Source organism: Mirounga angustirostris, unplaced genomic scaffold, assembly GCF_029215605.1.
Source record: "Mirounga angustirostris isolate CCGP_5_RB_7025 unplaced genomic scaffold, mMirAng1.0.hap1 SCAF_5, whole genome shotgun sequence".
NCBI lineage: Eukaryota > Metazoa > Chordata > Mammalia > Carnivora > Phocidae > Mirounga > Mirounga angustirostris.
Genome location: NW_026991713.1, coordinates 98,675,518 through 98,695,811, shown reverse-complemented (window position 1 = coordinate 98,695,811; position 20,294 = coordinate 98,675,518). Strand labels below are relative to the sequence as shown.

The 20,294-nt window shown below is 46.9% G+C and overlaps 1 protein-coding gene across 1 annotated transcript in view; it reads left to right on the top strand.

Annotated features, from left to right (window-relative positions):
* The window catches only part of CCND2 (cyclin D2), a 30,401-nt gene extending 17,369 nt beyond the window's left edge, over positions 1-13,032 (top strand). The window contains exon 5 of the mRNA XM_045874031.3: positions 7,634-13,032. Coding sequence (XP_045729987.1) covers positions 7,634-7,783 — 150 coding nt within the window. The 3' untranslated portion in view covers positions 7,784-13,032. The remainder of the gene's footprint in view (positions 1-7,633) is intronic.
* Positions 13,033-20,294: the final 7,262 nt, after the last annotated feature.

The following is a 20,294-nucleotide window of genomic DNA, read 5'->3' as shown; positions in this document are numbered from 1 at the left end:
AGGCTTGCTCACTCTCCCCCCAGGAATGTTCTTAGTAAAAAGGCTTGAGCAACATTGGGCAAGGCTGGCCACCTGTGCCTGACTTCCAAGTGCTATAGGTCTCCTCCCATCCGTCAGGCCGTGTTCTCTGAAGTCCTGAGGCTCAAAGTGAGGAAGGAAAAGAGAAGGACTGGAATTCAGAAAGCATTAGTATCTGGAGGGAGGCAAGTTTTGCTTCCTGAGCCCATTTACCATTTCATGAGTCAAGAAGTGTGATGTGTTGCAAGCACTTACTCTCCATTTGTTTCTGGAAGTATTTATTAAAGGCTCACTTGTTGCAGACTTGCACGATGAACAAAGCATAGATGGAACCAAGGCAGAAATTGGGACGGGTGGGTCATGTATGGAAAATAGGAGATGATGCTCCTGACTTCAAGGAACTCGGCGACTGTAGGGGAAATCAAAAGCAAAGCATGCAAAATCCTAGCAAATGAAGATCACCAGCAAATGAATGCTGAAGTGTTATGAACTATAAATGCGGGAGGAAAGCAACCCAGAGGAAGGAGCTCACTAGGCCTAATGTGAAACACAGGCCTCCTGGAAAGGGCACTTGGCAATAGAAAATGTCCTTGGAATGGAGAAACAAAATGTGGTATGTATGTGCAGTGGAATATTAGTCTGCCTTAAAAAGGAAGTGAAATCCTGACATGTGCTGCAACATGGATGAGCCTTGAAAACATACTAAGTGAAAGAGACGTATATGGGGCCACTTATAGGAGATAACTCACATAGTGGAGTTCATGGAGACAGAAAGTAAAATCGGGGTTACCAGGGCCCAGGGGGTGGGAGGAATGGGGAGTTCTTTAATGGGAATGGGGTTTCACTTTGGAATGATGAGAAAGTTCTGGAGATGGATGATGGAGATGGTGGCATGACCAAGGGAATATACTGAATGCCACCGTACACCCAAAAATGGTTACGATGGTAAATGTTACGTTCAATTTATTTTGCCACAATTAGAACACACACACACACACACACACACACAATATGCTCTCAGGCCCACGCTCTGAAATGCCCACAGGATTGTGTTGAACTCTCCCATGGAGAAGTCAGGTGCCCAGGACCACGTTCTGTTACGCTGGCTCCGGCAGAATAGGACAGATGGGAACCAGGACCTGGTGTCCCTACAGTTCTGTGCCTGCCCTGTGCACCTTGCTATTTGTGATCTCCTCGAGCTGATGGTGTTCTCTCTCCACGCATTGTCAGGGGTCGGACCAGGGAAAGCGGGTCCCCTGGATTCCATTGAGACGGGCAGACAAGTTTCTCCGGCTCACTAGCCAGCAGCAGATAGCTTTGATCGGAGGGACCCAGGCGGCTCTGAGAAAGTCGGTCTTTGTTGCTCCGTCTGGTTGCCAAAATAAACCGAAACGCTTCATTCCAAAGAGAAAGCTGAGTGAGAAGCCTGACAGTTTTACAGGGAATAAAAGTCTCAGAGGGTGGTATATTTTAAGTACTTTTTCCTTCCAGTCATAAGTGTTGCTAAAAACAGACGCCAGCCAGCGAGGCGGTGCTGGCTTTGGGGAAACTTCTACCGGGGCTTCCGTTGCCAAGGGTGAGTTTGAGAGGAGGGCTCGAGCGTCCTGGTTCCCCGGTGAACCTTTCCCTGCTCCGCCGGGCAGACTCGGGGTTCCTCTTCCGTCCCCTCGGCACTCGGCTCGTGCTTGTGCCAGCATTTATCTCAGCGTTCCTTGTCTATAGAGCCTCTTGAACAGGACCCAACTTTTACTGTGCTCTTTATCCAGAGCCCCTGGCAGAGGCTTGGGAATGATGCTGATGAGAGGGAGGGAAGCCGGAAGGAAGGAACGGAGGACACAAAGGCCAGGCATATGGGCTTAGAGTGTGTTTCTTAGTCTTCGGTCTCCCCAGGTCTTTGGGAAAGCCCTGTAAGCCTTAATTTACACGCCAGGGTCCTGAGCAAAACACATCACCTTCACGTGACACAGTTTTACAAAATGACTGATAAAAACGCAGCAGTCAGGCTCACGGGCCATGACCATACTGTGAAGCTATTGGGAGATAATTTGACGGAGGCAGACGCTAGTCCCTGGTCCCTATATTCCTCCTTTTCTACTCTGTCCAGTACTTAAATAGCGCCCAGAGGAGATTTAGGATACCCCTGCCTTAGGGTCATCCTGGCCTGTTAGGATCGTGGTTGCCAGTGAGCTGTTGAAAACCCATTCGCTGTGCAGGGGAGGAAGTCTTGATTTTGACTACGTGTTCTGGTCCGGGTCCCCAGCCTCGTGTCTCTGTCCTCCTTAGTGAGCGGCACCCCTTCTCCTGAGGGCCCCTGTACAGCTGGGGCTGTCCTTTGTGGACCTGACGGGGCCTGTGGTCAAGGACCTTGGGAAGAGTGGCCGGAGGGGAGGCTGGGCGCGGGGAGGGGGACGGAATCGAACTGGAGGCTCATGCTTCCCTCTCCTGCCTTATTTCTTCTGCGGGCTTCATTTGGTATGCAAGGAAATAAGCCAAACAGCCTGTGAAGAAAGGGAGAATGAGATAGTTTCCGAAGTTGTCTCTGCCTGAGTTGGCCGCGGGTCTGGGGCTCATTCAGCCCTTTGTCCCCCTGTTGAGTGCAGTGCGTGTGTGGTGACAATGGCGTGATGCAGTTACACTGGGGGCTAATGGTAGGAGTTCCGTCAGCCCATTCACGGAGGCCGAGGAGGGTGCAGGGCGCAGAGCCCGAGCCAGCACGCAGAGGAAGCCGGAGGCCCGTGTAACGAGCTGGCGATCACAAACACTGCTGTCAGGGCTCCGGGCTGGGGGGCAGGGGCCAGGGAGGGAGCCGATGATCATCGGGGCTGGAGGTTTGCCCGACCTCCAGCACTGTGGAGCGCCACCTGTCCAGGCTGACAGACGAGCATTATGGCTTTCCTTTTAATCAGCTTAATTTGGGGCATCTTAACACAATGACCGGTGCTTTCGGAGGTCCCAGAGCCGCTGCATTTTGCATGCACGTAGCATCTTTTCACTGGACGACCCGCCCCCCCCTCCCCCGCCCACCAGCTCCTTGGGGCTACGTCTCCCTTTCTTGGAGATTCTCTGCCCTGTATGTCTTTCCTTAGAGCTGGGAAGAAGCAGAGGGTCTTAGGGGAAAGAGTTCTGAAGCTGGAGGCTTGCCCGTTTAAAGCCAGGCTTAGCTTTTAACTCGAAGGAACCAGGGGACAAGCCGGCTTCAGTTCTGTTCTCTAGCTGTACAATGAGGGCGTGTGGCTGTTTGAGCTCCAAAAGCCGTTCAGACCCCCAAATCCCCTGACCCTGTAATTGCCACTGTGTGGCGTCTTGTGATTCTGCCCTTTGGAAATACTATGATTCTGCTCTTGCCCAGCTTTGCCTCCTTTTCTTTTCGGGCCCTTGAACTTGCCCCCCCTCTTTATTTCCTTCTCTCAGCTTGACCTTCCAGCACCAAGTGCCCTGCTGGGTTTGAGGCACGGTTCCTCCTTCTCTCAGGTCACCGCTCCCCCCACCCCAGTCCCATGCGCCGTCCTGCCCTGCTGCTCGGGAGAGTCGGAGCTCCTTGGGCAGGAATGGGGCTGTGTTGGGTGGGCATGTCTGGCTCAGGTAACAGCGCCACCACACATTTCCCTCTCCCTTCACTTTCCATCAGCTCACAGAAAATTCTTGTGCTCTTTGCAAGTCCAGGAATGGTTCCTAACGGTGCTAAAGGAGGGTATTAAAATACAGGGAGTGAGTTCTGTCTCCAGGAAGGGGACGTGATGATATCTCTGTCTCCACCATCACAGAGTAGACTGACATTGTTCTTGCAAGACAGACACTTGCCCTTAAGTTTTTTTACCCAGTTAAGGATGGGTGATCTGCACTTAAAACTCAAGCTGATAATAGCCGAGCTGTGAAGAAGGGGAACCTGAAGGAGAGTTAGGCCGAGGCCCCAGAGGGCTTTCCAGGAGTGAGGGACATGATTGAGCCCAGAGAGGGTTAGCTTCCCGCTCTGTCCCAGATGAATCTAGAAGAGAGCCGGGGATGGAGTTCAGGGTCCCTCATTTCTGGGGTAACTGCTGTAGTCATTTATCACTTCAAGTAGGAGGTTATCAAAGATCAAGAGCTGGCCATCGTCAGTCACGATTTAGACTGAAATGAGAACAGGGCCGAGGAAAGTGCTTTACATGAAACCTCCCTTCATTTTATTCAGGAAAGCCGGTACGCGTGTTCTTGGCTGGAACGTACATAAATGTGACTGACACTTGAGGCATGTTATCTTCAGTCCCATGGCTCTGAAAGTCCAGTAGAAGTGACTGTCCAATGTCCCAGCCTTCCCTGTAGGATTTTTTCTAGAACCGTTCTTTGAGGTTTCAGGCTGCTAGAAGGGAAGGCTGAATGCCAGAAACTGTAGAATCGCTGGCGTCCCAAAAGCCAAGACTCTAATATGGCCCCAGATCAGGTTCTTTCGCTTTCTTGAGCTTTGTCTCCTTGTGTGGAGGACGATCTTTCTCAGGGATGCTGGTGTGGCTAATGCAGTGATAATCATGGAGTCCTGAGTTGGTCATATTTTTGGGATGGAAGGTGGGCTGACCCTGATGACCTCCCCATGGCACCGAAATACAGCCTCAGAGGAAGGAAAGCTGGACAGGATCGGCGGGAGGCACTAGGGCTCTCGGTGGTGGGCAGGGTCTTCCACACGACCTTCCCCTTCACGTCAGGGAGTCTTCACCAAATGGCTGTGCCATGGGAAACCGTTTTGTTAAAGAGGCCTTGTTGCTGACACCTGACTGGCATTTCTTTTTGAATTTAGTGGTTCAGAGCTATTGTCTGTCCCTCCCCTACACACAGACAGTCCCTCAATCAGCTGAGAATCCTGCCATCTTCTTTAGAGAACAAAAGCCCTTTATGCCACACCTGAAATCAATAGAACACATATGTTAATAATACTCCGGGGGGGGAAGAAAAAAAGCTCTTTATGCCGTATGCTTTGGATAGGATTTGTCCTCCATGGAGGCAAGCATGCGGGTACCGTCCCCGTGGTATGGAGGGGTTCTGACGCATTCCCCCTGTCTCCTTTTAAACATAACCTCCACCAGCTCCTGAAGGACCTCTGTAGCGGAGGGTCATCCCATCACCACTGGCTGGATTCAACTCATTATTCCCTGCGAGAAAGAAGAAAGAAGAAACTAATATTCATTTCAATTCTTCAGCCCCTCAGTTCTCAGTGAGGAGTTCAGGGGAATGAGGGAGGGCAGAGGGCGCCCGAGACATGAGACGGGGCTTTTGAGGATGGTGTTATGCCACCAACATGGCCTCTCAGAACAAGTCGGCTTCTTCAGATGGTGCTCAAATGGAGAACAAGCCACTTACTCCAGCTTTGGAAGGAAAACTGACCGTGGGCCCCATTGTCCACCTCTGATGCACGACCTTCCCAAGGAGAGTTGAGAGTTGTTTACCTATAGTCGTTTGTTTGCCTTGTTTGCCCACACCAGCTTTATCTTTATTTAAGATCAGTTTTCTTTATCGATTGTAAGGCTTTTGGGTTTTCTGATACCTTCTACTGAAATGGAAGTGCCTTTAGCCTTCGCCCCGAACTCATGGGGCGAGTGGTCAGTGACCTGGGAGCGCAACCCCTGGGTGTGGGCTTTGGAGGAGAAGCCCAGGGAAGGTTTCCAGTCGATAGTGAGGGGATCGGACAGGGTAGAGGATGTGGCCAGGGCATGCCACAGAAGTCTGAGAGATGTTGCCAGTCCCTGACCCCTCAGCTTGTTCAGGATGGCCCAGAGATCTCTGAGGCTGGGTTCTGTCTGTCTTGTTCCACGCTCCACTCCCAGTGCCAGGCACACGGTGCTTGCCTTCAGCAATCTGGAGCAAATGCTTATCCATATCTCATCTTAAAGAAATCGAAAGAATTCTTTCGGACTCCAGGACAGGTTTCTTGTTATTCACAAGAAATGGGGTTCATTTATTGAATTTAGCACTTGAGATAGATTATTTCAAGAGCTGACCTTTACCCTATGAGTGTTTTTCATCCTTATTTTACAAGTTGGGGAACAGGTCCGAGAAGTGAAATAACCTCGTTGCTCCCTGCAAGTATGGTGGGCGGGTTGCAAATACTATCTCCGTTTTCATTTGTCTTACCTGCTGGGTGATACTCCATCTCTGCCCTTAGCAGCTGTTGTTCCTAATCTTCAGTTTCGTAAAAAGCTGTAGTTTGAGGGCTCCTGGGTGGCTCAGTCGTTAAGCGTCTGCCTTCGGCTCAGGTCATGATCCCAGGGTCCTGGGATCGAGCCCCGCATCGGGCTCCCTGCTCCGCGGGAAGCCTGCTTCTCCCTCTCCCACTCCCGCTGCCTGTGTTCCCGCTCTCGCTATCTCTGTCTCTGTCAAATAAATAAATAAAATCTTAAAAAAAAAAAAAAAAGCTGTAGTTTGAAACGTGGAATGGACAAGATAGGAATGGAACATTGGGGCATGGAAACTGTGTCCCTGAGTAGTTCGGTCCAACTTTATTTTAGATCTTCAGAAAATAAAGATAATGCTTTTGTGCTTGGCAAACAGTAGCCTCCAGGCAGTGAGAATTGCACAGTGAAACAAACAACAGGGGAAGCCTACTGCTCAGCTGGGGGTCTGCTTCTCCCTCTGACCCTCTTCCCTCTCGTGCTCTCTGTCTCTCATTCTCTCTCAAATAAATAAATAAATAAATAAAATCTTTTAACAACAACAACAACAACAACAACAACAACAAGGGAAGCCTAGATTAAGCTGTGGGAAGACCCAAGCGGAGTCGATCTAACATATTTTCCATATGTAGATGCTGCTTGAGTGCAGAAACAGAGCGTTACAGAGGACGGGGGGAGCATATCTGCTAAGAGTGATTTTCTTTAGCCCACTTGCCGCTAGGAGCCAGCCCCTCCCTCGTGACACCCATGAATTGCCGCGCATTCCACCGCACCCCGCTAACAGAAGCTTCTGCCTGGGGCAAACTTACTCTGAATTTTCCCTACCAAATATAGACTAATATCAAACAGTGTTGCAAATTCTTACTTATTCCCAAATTGGACAGTTGCAACGTCCAGAGTTCTGTCAACATTTGTGTTGTAGTTCTATGAGAATTGAGGGTGGTTAAGTAAAGCAGAAAACCGGGCGTTTTTCTTTTTAAGAACCTCCGCAGTTTCTGAGTACAGTTCAATGCACTCTCTTCTTATCCATCCCTCCGGTGCCACACCTGCCTGACTCTGTGGCTCTGTCTGCGGTGCTGGCCTTCGCCGTTTCTCTGTCACCTCCCAGGGTCCACAAGCAGAAAGCCCCCAGTTGGCGCTGGGGTTACCGGGTGCGGCGTGTCCGTAAAGGGCTCAGCATCTTGGCCAGATTCTCGTGTGTGTTTGTCTCAGCTGGGCTTCTGCTAAAATACCGATTCTGTTTCGATAGATCTGGAATGGGCTGGGATTCTGCATTTTCCACAAGGGGGTGCCGATGCTGCCTGCTGTGGACCCCACTTGGAGCAGTGTGGTCCCACAGCTCTGCTGGAGTACATCTTTCTACTGGGAAACCGGCACGAAGCCCGTGAGGCTTCCATTGTGTATATTTTCTTCATAAATGCTCTGCACACTGTTGATCTTGCTAACAGCTCTGGTCTGACCCCTTCTCCTTCTAGGACTGCCTCAAAGCCTGCCAGGAGCAGATTGAGGTGGTGCTGCTCAACAGCCTGCAGCAGTTCCGTCAGGACCAGGGGGACGGGTCCAAGTCGGAGGATGAACTGGACCAGGCCAGCACCCCTACGGACGTGCGGGATATTGACCTGTGAGGACGAAGTCGGGCCGAATGGGAGAGACGCGTTCACATCTGCTCTCTCCTTCTCTCTGGTTGTGTTTTGTTCTTTATGTTTTAGGATGAAACTTTAAAAGCAACAACAAAAAAAAATCTGCCCCCACCTAGATCATATTGAAAGATCTTTTAGAAGTGAGAGAAAAGGTCCTATAAAAACGGAATAACTAAAAGCATTTGGTGCCTATTTGAAGTACAACAGAAGGGAATCCCTTGTATATGCGAACAGTTATTGTTTGATTATGTTAAAAGTAATAGTAAAATGCTTACAGAAAAACCTGCAGAGTAGCTAGAGAAAATGTACGCCTGCAAATACGGGAACAAATTAGAGGAGGCTTTTTTTTTTTTTTTCTTCATGTTACGAACTAGCATGTACACACCCCTTGTAGGATAATTTCAAGGAACTTGCGTGAGCCATTTATGGCATGATTAGATTGCAAAGCAATGAACTCAAGAAAGAATTAGAAATAAGGGACACGATGGGGAGGGAGTACAAAACAGTCTCTCAACCTGATTGAACCATTTTGGATGTAGAGGCACCTTTGTTCTCAACCACCTGTTTGTTACTAAGTCCGGAGCGTAGCTGAATCTCTAGTTATGATCTCTTGCTGTCCACAGTAGCTGCTGCCTAAAAGAGATGTTGTACTTTGCCACTTGGACACAGGTGATTGGATTCTGGGTTTCATGGGCTTGTGACATCTTGCTTCTTCTTCCAAACATGGTTCATTGCAGACACCACCATATGTTTATCAAAAGGGGCAATCTCGCTTTGGGCCATCACCAAAACTCATATGAAATGGAGGCAGATGGAGACCAAGGGTGGGATCTGGAATGGAATATTTTCTCTTAATGTATTCAAGAGGGTAATGTGACCTTGGCATCCTTTATTAAAAAACTGATTTTTGGTGCTGATTGGCATGTCTGGTCCACAGTTTAGCATTGTTATAAACCATTCCATTCGAAAAGCACTTTGAAAACTTGTTCCCGAGGGATAGATGGGATGGTTTATGCAAGTCATGCTGAATAGACTCCTCCCTGCTTCTCCTGTGCTCCTCCCCGCCTGCCCCAAGTCGGGGGACTATTCACTTCTGGTATCTGACATTCTCTGGTACACAGTTCTGGTATCCCTACCGGGACTCAAGAGACACCCCTTTCCACCAACATTCCCATCACAACATTCCTCCAAAAAGCCTACAAACAAAGATCTGTTACCATTTTGGTGGCAAAGAAGGATCTTAATTCCCACCTATATGCTTCTCCTCTGGACATGGAAAGAAAAGTTACTGCTGGTGCAGACAGACAGCTGAATATCAGAGTGTGGCATTTTGTTCCCTTTTCCGTTTTTTCGTTAATTTCATTGCAAAGTTGTATTCAGCGTACTTGAATTTTTTTCCTCTCCACTTCTTAGAGGCATTCAGTTAGCGAAGAGGTTGGAGCAACAACTTTTTTTTTTTTTTTGCACAATTATAATTGACAGGTAATGAAGCTATTAAAATATTTGCCTTTTTAAGTTAGAAAGAAAAAATCAGAACAGGGCTGCTTTGAAGAATTATTTTATACACAGATTCTGCCTTGTTTCGTAGTATGAGGGTTGAAGATGGAGAAAAATCTAAGGGTCTCTTATTTTTCAGTTTATTGTGTTCAGTTTTTTATGATTATTTTTTTTTTGCGCTGCTAAGAAGCTAAGATCATTCATCCTTATTCACATTAACAGTACCTAGCTGTAATGTTTCACAGAGTGTGCTGCTATTTTATAAACATTTTTATAATATATTATTTTACTGCTTAAATTCCAAGTCCTGAAGTAGGTGGTCAAGATAGGAGTTCTTCGTACTGGAAAAGCCCTTCCATAGTTTTTCTTCTGGTAGCGTATTCATGGTTTTTTTGTTTTTGTTTTGTTTTTTGTTTTTTCCTTTTGGTTTTCTCTCTCTCTCTCTCTTCTCACATTCTTCAAAGACAGAGCATTCTTTACCTCAGGTTTACTGGACAAAATCAATAGCTACAAAAGATTCACATTTTTGTTTTCATAATACCTCACAACCGCATAGTTTCTGCTTGGGAGCCGTTAGTGTGGGGAAAGGAGAAGTCAGCGAGGAGGCTGCAAGCCCCTCTCAGGTGGAGGGTGGGGTGGATTTGGCCCTTGGGTCTGACACCCAGGGACCTTTTCAGTCATGAAGGTCATTAGGCTTCCATTTTGACTCCGGTATCCTCATCATGATGGAAAAAATACAATTGAACCAAGGGATTTCCCCTCCCCCCACCCCCCAGGGCAGATGTTCAGCACAAACATTTATGCAGTGAACTAGGAAGTCATAATTTGCACTTAGGGACCAGGTATCAGGAGACAGATTGAAAAGAATTCCAGCAGGCTATTTGGAGATCCTCCTCTTGTGGCCCTTTCTTAAAGCAGCGCTTTCATCTGCTTCTCTCTCTTTCCCCTTCCCTGACATGGCTATCCCCAGTTTAGGATCATCTCAGAGACTTTTCTAGGTCTGAATCTGTGGGCATAGGACTCTGCCGCATGCGGGATCACAAGGGTGCCTCCTCCCACCTGTCTCGCACCGCGGCCGGCCAGCCCCTCTACTAAGTGGCACTCGGTGGTTTTCAGGTTTTAAATTGCATTGAATTGGCATGATGGGGCAAACAGGGCAGATGAGTATTGGAGTGGGAGTGGGAGGGAGGTGAAGAGGTTGCATCTCTGCAGAGATGCCATTCCAATGAGTCAGTCTCTCTTGAAGTATGTTTGGAAGGGTTCAGGATTTGGTGAGTTAGCACAACCCTAAAATTCTAGGGAGTTTCTGGTAGGACAGTGGGTGGTGAATTCTGAAGTTTTGGAGAGGAAAGCTGAGCAGCCAGTGTTTTGTCAAGAGCTCACTTTGCATAGGACGCTCTTTCAGGCCCTTGAGGAGTAACACGGAATGGAAGATGTGGTCCCTAAGTCCTTGGGAGTCTTGGAGCCTAACGAAAGCAAGGTACAAAGTCACTTAATGGTGACTGTCCCTAAGCTCAAACAGAACCGGAGGAATAAGGAAGGGAACAGGCCTACAGGCTCTCCCTGCAGTCTGCAACTTCCCAGTTTTCCTGGAGCCCTGGGTGCCACCGGGGCCTTCTGCTCTTTTTCTCCTTCTTGTCCTCGGGGCCTGGTGTGATGGGAGGTGTGGTGTTGCTGATGGGAAGGTGCTAGGTTGTTTGGCTTTTCTGCCTACTCCCTCCTTAAACAAAAGAAGGAAACTTGGATTTGTTAAAGTAGCTGATGCCCTCCCCTTAGATCTTGGTTTCCTTGGTAGGAGTTTTTGTGTGAGAGGGAGTTCAGCCCTCCCCCACAGATTTTTTTCTCCTTCTCACCTCCCAAAAATGGGGTTCCAGACCTATTCTGGTCTTTTTCTACCTTGTTGTCTTTCTCTCTGTTCTTCCTCCTCTCTGTGTTTTGGTTTTTGGTTTTTTGGGTCATTGTTGTTAACTTTTTCTCCATCAGTGGGGGCTAAATTGTTCCCCTAAGCCTGCCAAATTTTATTCCTTCCCCTATTTTGGCCAAATCCCAGGGGGGAAAGTCCTAGTATGCCAAAAATATATGCTAAGCATAATTCAATTCCATGCAGGTTCCCACCAGCCAAGAAGCCTGCAGGTGGGAGCAGGGGACAGGTCCCTCCTTAGAATGTCTTCCCGTGTTGACAGGAGGGCTCCTCAGAGAAAGGGGCTTGTCTCAGAGGAGGCTTTATTCTGGAACTGCCCCAGAACCCCACTGAAGAGCTCACCATGTCTCAACAGCCAGATCCCCTTTGGTCTACGTGCTCTGTACAGGAGACTCTTGGTCTGCTGCTTTTTCCAGGCAGCCCGGGGCCAGAAGCAGCCCTTTGCCAGCAGGATGGGCTTCTCTTCAGAGGGGGTTGTAGCTTTCCTGTGGTCTGGCACCCTCCGGGCCTTTCCACACTGCCCCGAGGGAGCTCTAGGACGGAGGTGAAGAGCATGAGGCAGGACTGGATGACTTGCTCACAGAGGGTGGGGGAAGTTTCTCTCCATGGGCCACAGGGGCAGGGCTGGGAGAAGAAAGAGACTTGCACCTTATATCATGTAAATAATGATTTTCTAGTTCAAGAAGATAATATTGGTAGTGTGGGAATGGGAGGTAGGAACGGGGAGGAAGTCTGAGTAAGCCAGTTGGCTTCTAAGCCAAAAGGATTCCTCTTTGTTTATCTTTGAGACAGTCCAACCCTGAGAATAGCTTTAAAAGGGAAATTAGTGCTGAGACAGTAAAGTCCCCTTAAGCCAACAAACCGTAGCTATAGAATGAGCGCAGGCTTCTAGCGGTGTGGGCTCCGAGCAGTTTCGAAGAGCCACTCATGCTGTTGCCCATTTGTACAAAATAGGGCAGGAAGATTCAGGAGGATGTTTATGACTTTCTCATACCACGTGGCTTTTCACGATTCTGGATTCTAAACAACCCAGAACAGTCCTTTCAGCCAGAGCTATTCTACATTTGTGTCTCTCTGCTTTTAGACTTGGCTGGACTATCAGACCCGATTCTTGGCTCAGGTTTCAAGAAGCCATCAGCAAACGTACACATGCACGCTTGTCGCTGCAATGTTTATTCCTTTGCCTGCAGCCTACTTTGGGGAAAAAAAGTGCCTTACTGACTGTAGCCATTGCAGTATCCAGTGTATTTTGACAGGTGCCTGTCCTTAAAAAAAAAAAGTTTTCATTTTTTTTTTTTTGATTGGTTTTTGTTTCGTACTGTTGGCCAGCTCTTAAGTCCCCAGCAAATCACTGGGCCATTGGATTTTTTCCATTATGTTCATTACCCTTGTACCATGTACCTCAGATCTCTTTCTCTCTCAGTTACAGTTTCTCGTCTTGGACTTCTTTTATTATTATTATAATTTTTTTTTTTTGCTTTAAAATGAGTGTGATGCCATATCGAGTCAATGTTATTCTCTCACAATGTACTCTATAAGAGGTGTGGGTGTTTATTTGGTCGGGATGCTAGCAAGTGCTAAAGTAGCATGATCAGTATAAACAAAAGGTTTTTTGGAAGTATGGAAAAAGTGTTTTATTGGTTATGATGGTGACATGGTATAGTCAGCTGCCTTTTAAGAGGTCCTGTCTGTTCAGTGTTAAGTGATTTTAAAAAATAATGGCCTGTGATTCTGACCAGCTTAAAGATGGATTTGCAAATGGTTTTGGATGCAATTAGGTTATGCTATTTGGACAATAAACTCACCTTGACCTAAATCCTCTGGCCACTTTGACTTATTTATGGACCAGCAGCCCTCAGAAGAGAACGCGTCTTTCTCCTGTCAGGACACGGTTGGCAGCAATTGGTAGTGGCATAAAACACAAATCCTAACCTGAGAGGTACTCTGTGTGTGTATCTGTGTATCTACAATACACGTAGTTGATGACTTTTTTCTCCCTTTGGGGTCCCCTGGGGAGCCGTCTCATAAACTAGAAGCTTCAGCCCACCTTCCTGAGGTGGGCAAGTCCCCGCTATGGCGACTGGGCTTCGTTCCTGAGGATTGCCAGCTATTCACTCTTGTTGTGAGTATCTCCTCCCTTGGGAGGTGCCAGGGGCCCTGAGTGCCATCTCCAGACTTGGGGGGTCTCTGGAGAACTCCACCCCTGTAGGTGTCTTGGCTCCAGTCTGCCGCTCCTCGAGGCTCCCCCCCCCCCCCCCCGATTCCCAACCCGGTCTATAAGTCTCCTGTGAAGACTGGGCCATAAGTACACTTGGGGGAGGGGTGGTGAGGTGGAGCCTAGGAAGGGGGTGGGAGAGTCCACACTTACATGAGTTGGCAGGCCCTGGTCCTAGCTGCTCCTCAGACCAGCCTCTTTCACAAAAGCAATGGGTAATGCAAAGGGCAATGGCTTCATAGCCATTTTCATGTTGCTATAAACACTCGTGCTCTCTGTAGTTCCCTGTATCTCTCAAAGCCACTGGAGGCTGTTTCCCAGTTTAATGCTGTCCTGAGCTGCAATGGGAAGATTAATACTGGTCATTGGGAAAATCCAGATATCCTGAACTAACCCCCCCTTAACAGGATTTCTAATCTTACAAGGATCCTAGAAATTTCCCTTTGTCTCCATCCCCCACTGACAGTCACCATTCTTGGAGACAAGCAGGGATAGCTTTTTTTCTTGGGCCTCTGCCTACTGGAGTCTGCGAGGCCTCTTGGGAGTTTCCAAGGCCCCGGTTGCCTCTCTTAACCATCCTTGGAATTCTCTTCTGTACGACCTGTTGTACAGCCGGGTCCCTGCCCTCCCTCCCCCAACCGTTTGCCCTGCAGCATCGGTGTCTAACACTACAACACCACTCCTTCTTCCAGATGCCATCAGGAACACCACGGGCTTCTCCCATTCAGAACTGCAGATGTTCAGGGGTGGGAAGGGAGCAGATGCTCCATTCCGTACAGCTGGCTAGTGATATTCTTTCAGAGCCGTCTCATCCTACACTTGGAAAATCTCAAACCTGAGACAAAAGTGCCCTTTTCTGGAGGTGGAAGTTAGCGATGGAGTGAAGAACTAGAAATCCCAGGTCTTTTGCGCTCTACTGACTACTTCTGTATTTCTTACATGGCTTTCCAAAGATCTAGAACTGTTATGCAGTACACAGATGTAACACCAAAATAAAATGTTCCAGTTGGCTTTGTGATACTCTCAGCACACTGCCATGAAGCGAGTATTCAAAACTGAATATTGTACCAGATTTTTTTCTCCCCTGCTCTTATAGCAATAACGACACCAAAAGTGCTGGTGACTGTGGATGTGAAGGTTCAGCCTATCGGAGCTGAGCATCCACAGCCAACACCCTTGTGTGCAGGGTCTATGCTGGGCTTCAAGGAAAAGCCGAGAAGACAAAACCTACACCCCGTGGTTAAGGAGCTTTCAGTGGGGGAAACAAAACACATAGCCTACAAGATTGCATGGAGCTCTAACAGCACATGCAATGCCTATGGAGTAAATTGATACCCAAGGGTGGGAGGGGACACTTTCTGAGGAGACAGTGGACAGGTTTCCTCAAGCAAATGCGTTTTAGGAAAACCCTTTTGGTAAGGTGCAGCACAGTTTGGAAACTCTATGGTAGAAACAGTTTGACCTTTTCCAAAAATAAAGGGATGGGAAGTGAATGTGTAATGCAAATTAAAAATGAAGGGAAAATATTCAAATAGCTTGAACACATATGATATAATGAATCTGAAATGCTGTAAGCACAGACCTTATCATCACGAAACAGGATGAACTCAGCCACAAACACTAATTTGGGATTCCCACCTACCTAATTTCTCTTAGGCTCAAATAACTAAGGCTGGCACTTTCGAGATGATGACTGGTGGCTTCCACGCTCTGGGCTCTGGGGGCCTCCCCCGCACGGAAGAGGGGGTAGTCTATCAGCTCTGACCGCAAGCTCAATCAAGCAGCACTGGGTGGCCCGAGAAGACAGCAAAACAGCTCTTCTGTCCCCTCTGACCCCATCCCAGTTTCCCACTGGAGCCTTGAGTTTCTGCTTCATCCAAAACATGGCTTGCATTTCATTCGTGGTGATTTGCCTTGGATCTGGCTTTTACTTGTCACCGCCAGCCCTGACTACCCTCTGGCCTTCCTAGGAGTCAACATGAAGGGCTAAACCTGAGGTGCTTCCTGAGAAGTCCACTAGGTGGCGCCAACACAACAGACAGGAACAACTTCCCCAAAGACCCTTTTGCAGCCCGGTGTAGGATGACTGCCCAGAAGGAACTCCGCTCTCTGGCCACCAGAGGGACCAGCAGTTTCCTCACCCGCTTCTCTCTGTTATTGCTACATTCTGACTCCATCTGGGAGAGGCTGATGCGATTGACTTCTGATTCTGCTCAGGGATTGGCAAACTGGCGGCCTGCAGAGACATACTTAATATTTAGTTGGACTCCCACCAGGATTTAAATTGCCTTGGACTTACTTGCCAATGTAAGAGGAGAGCTTTCACATAAAAGCTGGGATTTTAATTACTCTTGGAAAATCCACGTCCCGGCAACAACCAGCCTGAGGGGCAGTCGGGGCTGCAGCTGAGGATGGTCTGACCCCTTCTCTGCCCCCTAGCACCCACTGAACCTGATTCACTCCTTGATTCCACCTGCATCACCTACTGCATGTCACCTAATGCATTTGCAGCTCAGCTGCAAAAATGTGTCTGCCTCACCTGTCTGCTATGAGGTAGGATCCCTGTACGCCTCAGGTGGAGCAGAACAGGCCTGTGATTCTCGCTCCACTTTTCTGCCCCAAATAAAGACGTCTGCTCCTCATGAGACTTCATAATCCCCTTTCTCTCTTTAGGGGTTTTAGTTATCAGATACCTGGGGGCTGAGCCAGATTTTTGAAGTTCCTTCGAGACCCCAGTGCTCAGTCCACACTGAGGTCTGCAGGTGGGCCAGGGGACAAGGTTCAAGATCGGCTTTCTCTCTGTTTTTTTGTAGCCACTTTTTGTTCTTGTGCCTCGGTGACCCCAAGAGAAGATGCACCTGTAAGACTTGAGATCTGTTGAAAAAGTACAAATCCCATGGCAGTTTCAGTGATCCCGTCCATCAAAATGACACGCAGGGCTCCCGAGCGCTGTTCATTCCTCTAATAGACTGTCTAGGGCTGGTCAGATGCCAGGCATTTTGCACCAAACACCTCATTCAACAAGTGTTTCTTCAGCACCTTGATCGACGTCCCTGCCCTGCTTGATCTCAGTGGCTAATGGCAGAAACAGACAAGTTACAAGGCGCCTGCTACTGAGTGTGGTGGCAAAGAGCACAGTGCTCTCCCGGGCTGCCTGCGCTGGAATCCCCGTCAGTCTACCCGCTAGCTTTGTGGCCTTGGGCACGTCACTTCTCCCCTCAGTGAGCCAGTTCCTTCATCTGCGAAATGGGGTCGAATAATAGGAATACCTCCTGAGTTCATTCATTTGAGTACTTCCCCGTGCCTGGCACACAGCCAGAGCTGGATGAATGGTAGCAGTCCTCAGGCGAACGTTGCATGTGAGACAGGCACCTAATTCAGTCTTTTTAAAAAATTAATGTCACCGACAGGTACCAATTATTTAGCTACTCAACCCAGCCAACTTGGGCACTGAGATAAGGGATCATTAGCAGCTAAGTGCATTTTGTGGTTTTATTTATTTTTCTTAAACTTTAATCATATTGTTTTTTTATTTTACTTTTTTATTTTATTATGTTATGTTAATCACCATACATTACATCATTAGTGTTTGATGTAGTGTTCCACGATTCATTGTTTGCATATAACACCCAGTGCTCCATTCAATACATGCCCTCTTTAATACCCATCACCAGGCTAACCCATCCCCCCACCTGCCTCCCCTCTAGAACCCTCAGTTTGTTTCTCAGAGTCCATAGTCTCTTAATGGTTCATCTCTCCCTCCGATTCCGCCCCCCTCATTTTTCCCTTCTTACTATCTTCTTCTTCTTCTTTTTTTAACATATAACGTATTATTTGTTTCAGAGGTACAGGTCTGTGATTCATCAGTCTTACACAATTCACAGCACTCACCATAGCACATACCCTCCCCATTGTCTATCACCCAGCCACCCCATCCCTCCCACCTCCCACCACTCCAGCAACCCTCAGTTTGTTTCCTGAGATTAAGAATTCCTCCTATCAGTGAGGTCATATGATACATGTGCTTCTCTGATTGACTTATTTCGCTCAGCATAATACCCTCCAGTTCCAAGCACGTCCCTGCAAATGGCAGGATTTCATTCCTTTTGATGGCTGCATAACATTCCATTGTATATATATACCACAACTTCTTTATCCATTCATCTGTCGATGGACATCTTGGCTCTTTCCATAGTTTGGCTATTGTGGACATTGTTGCTATAAACATCGGGGTGCATGTACCCCTTTGGATCACTACATTTGTATTTTTGAGGTAAATACCCAGTAGTGCAATTACTGGGTCGTAGGGCAGCTCTATTTTCAACTTTTTTTTTTTTTAATTTTATTATGTTATGTTAGTCACCATACAATACATCATTGGTTTTTGATGTGGTGATCCATGATCCATTGTTTTCATATAACACCCAGTGCTCCATGCAGTACGTGCCCTCCTTAATACCCATCACCGGGCTAACCCATCCCCCCACTCCCCTCCCCTCTAAAACCCTCAGATTGTTTCTCAGAGTCCATAGTCTCTCATGGTTCATCTCTCCCTCCACTTCCTCCCCCCCCCCCATTTTTCCCTTCCTTTTCCTAATGTACTCCATGCTATTCCTTATGTTCCACAAATAAGTGAAACCATATGATAATTGACTTTCTCTGCTTGACTTATTTCACTTACCATAATCTCCTCCAGTCCCATCCATGTTGATGTAAAAGTTGGGTATTCATCTTTTCTGATGGCTCAGTAATATTCCATTGTATATATAGACCACATCTTCTTTATCCATTCATCTGTCGAAGGGCATCTTGGCTCTTTCCACAGTTTGGCTATTGCGGACATTGCTGCTATGAACAATCAGGTGCATATGGCCCTTCTTTTCACTACATCTGTGTCTTTGGGGTAAATACCCAGGAGTGCAATTGCTGGGTCATAGGGTAGCTCTATTTGTAAATTTTTGAGGAACCTCCACGCTGTTTTCCAAAGTGGCTGTACCAACTTGCATTCCCACCAACAGTGTAAGAGGGTTCCCCTTTCTCCACAACCTCTCCAACATTTGTTGTTTCTTTCCCTGTCCATTTTGGCCATTCTAACTGGTGTAAGGTGGTCTCTCAGTGTGGTTTTGATTTGGATTTCCCTGATGGCTAATGATGATGAACATTTTTTCATGTGTCTGTTAGCCATTTGCATGTCTTCTTCAGAGAAGTGTCTTTTCATATCTTCTGCCCACTTTTTGACTTGATTATTTGTTTTTTGGGTGTTGAGTTTGAGAAGTTCTTTATAGATCCTGGATACCAGCCCTTTATCTGTAGTGTCATTTGCAAATATCTTCTCCCATTCTGTGGGTTGCTTCTTTGTTTTGTTGTCTGTTTCCTTTGCTGTGCAGAAGCTTTTTATCTTGATGAAGTCCCAAAAGTTCATTTTTGCTTTTGTTTCACTAGCTTTTGGAGATGTATCTTGAAAGAAGTTGCTGTGGGCAATGTCAAAGAGGTTACTGCCTATGTCCTCCTCTAGGATTTTGATGGATTCCTGTCTCATATTGAGGTCTTTTATCCACTTTGAGTTTATCTTTGTGAACGGTGTTAGAGAATGGTTGAGTTTCAGTCTTCTGCATGTGGCTGTCCAATTTTCCCAGCACCATTTATTGAAGAGACTGTCTTTTTTCCATTGCATGTTTTTTCCTGCTTTGTCAAAGATTATTTGACCATAGAGTTGAGGGTCCATATCTGGGTTCTCTATTCTGTTCCATTGATCTATATGTCTGTTTTTGTGCCAGTACCATGCTGTCTTGGTGATCACAGCTTTGTAATATAGCTTGAAATCAGGCAACGTGATGCCCCCAGCTTTGTTTTTCTTTTTCAACATCTCCTTGGTGATTCAGGGTCTTTTCTGATTCCATACAAATTTTAGGTTTGTTCCAGCACTTTGAAAAATGTCATTGGAATTTTGATTGGGATGGCATTGAAGGTATAGATTGCTCTGGGTAGCATAGACATTTTAACAATGTTTATTCTTCTGATCCATGAGCATGGAATATTTTTCCATCTTTTTGTGTCTTCCTGAATTTCTTTCATGAGTGTCTTGTAGTTCCTAGAGTATAGATCCTATACCTCTTTGGTTAGGTTTATTCCGAGGTATCATACAATTTTTGGTGCTATTGTATATGGAATCATTTCTCTAATTTCTCTTTCTACAGTTGTGTTGTTAGTGTATAAGAAAGCAACTGATTTCTGTGCATTGATTTTGTATCCTGCCAAATTACTGAATTGCTGGATGAGTTCTAGTAATTTGGGGGTGGAGTCTTTTGGGTTTTCCACATAAAGTATCATGTTGTCTACGAAAAGAGAGAGTTTGACTTCTTCTTTGCCAATTTGAATACCTTTTATTTATTTTTGTTGTCTGATTGCTGTTGCTAGGACTTCTAGTACTATGTTGAACAATAGTGGCGAGAGTGGGCATCCTTGACGTGTTCCTGATCTTAAGGGAAAGGCTCTCAGCTTTTCCCCATTGAGGATGATATTCGCTGTGGGTTTTTCACAGATGGATTTTATGAACTTGAGGAATGTTCCCTCTATCCCTATACTCTGGAGAGTTTTAATCAGGAAAGGATGTTGTATTTTGTCAAATGCTTTTTCTGCATCAATTGAGAGGACCATATGGTTCTTCTCCCTCCTCTTATTAATGTGTTCCATCACATTGATTGATTTGCAAATGTTGAACCACCCTTGCATCCCGGGGAGAAATCCCACTTGGTCGTGGTGGATGATTCTTTTAATGTACTGTTGGATCCTATTAGCTAGGATTTTGTTGAGGATTTTGGAATCCATATTCATCAGGGATATCGGTCTGAAATTCTCCTTTT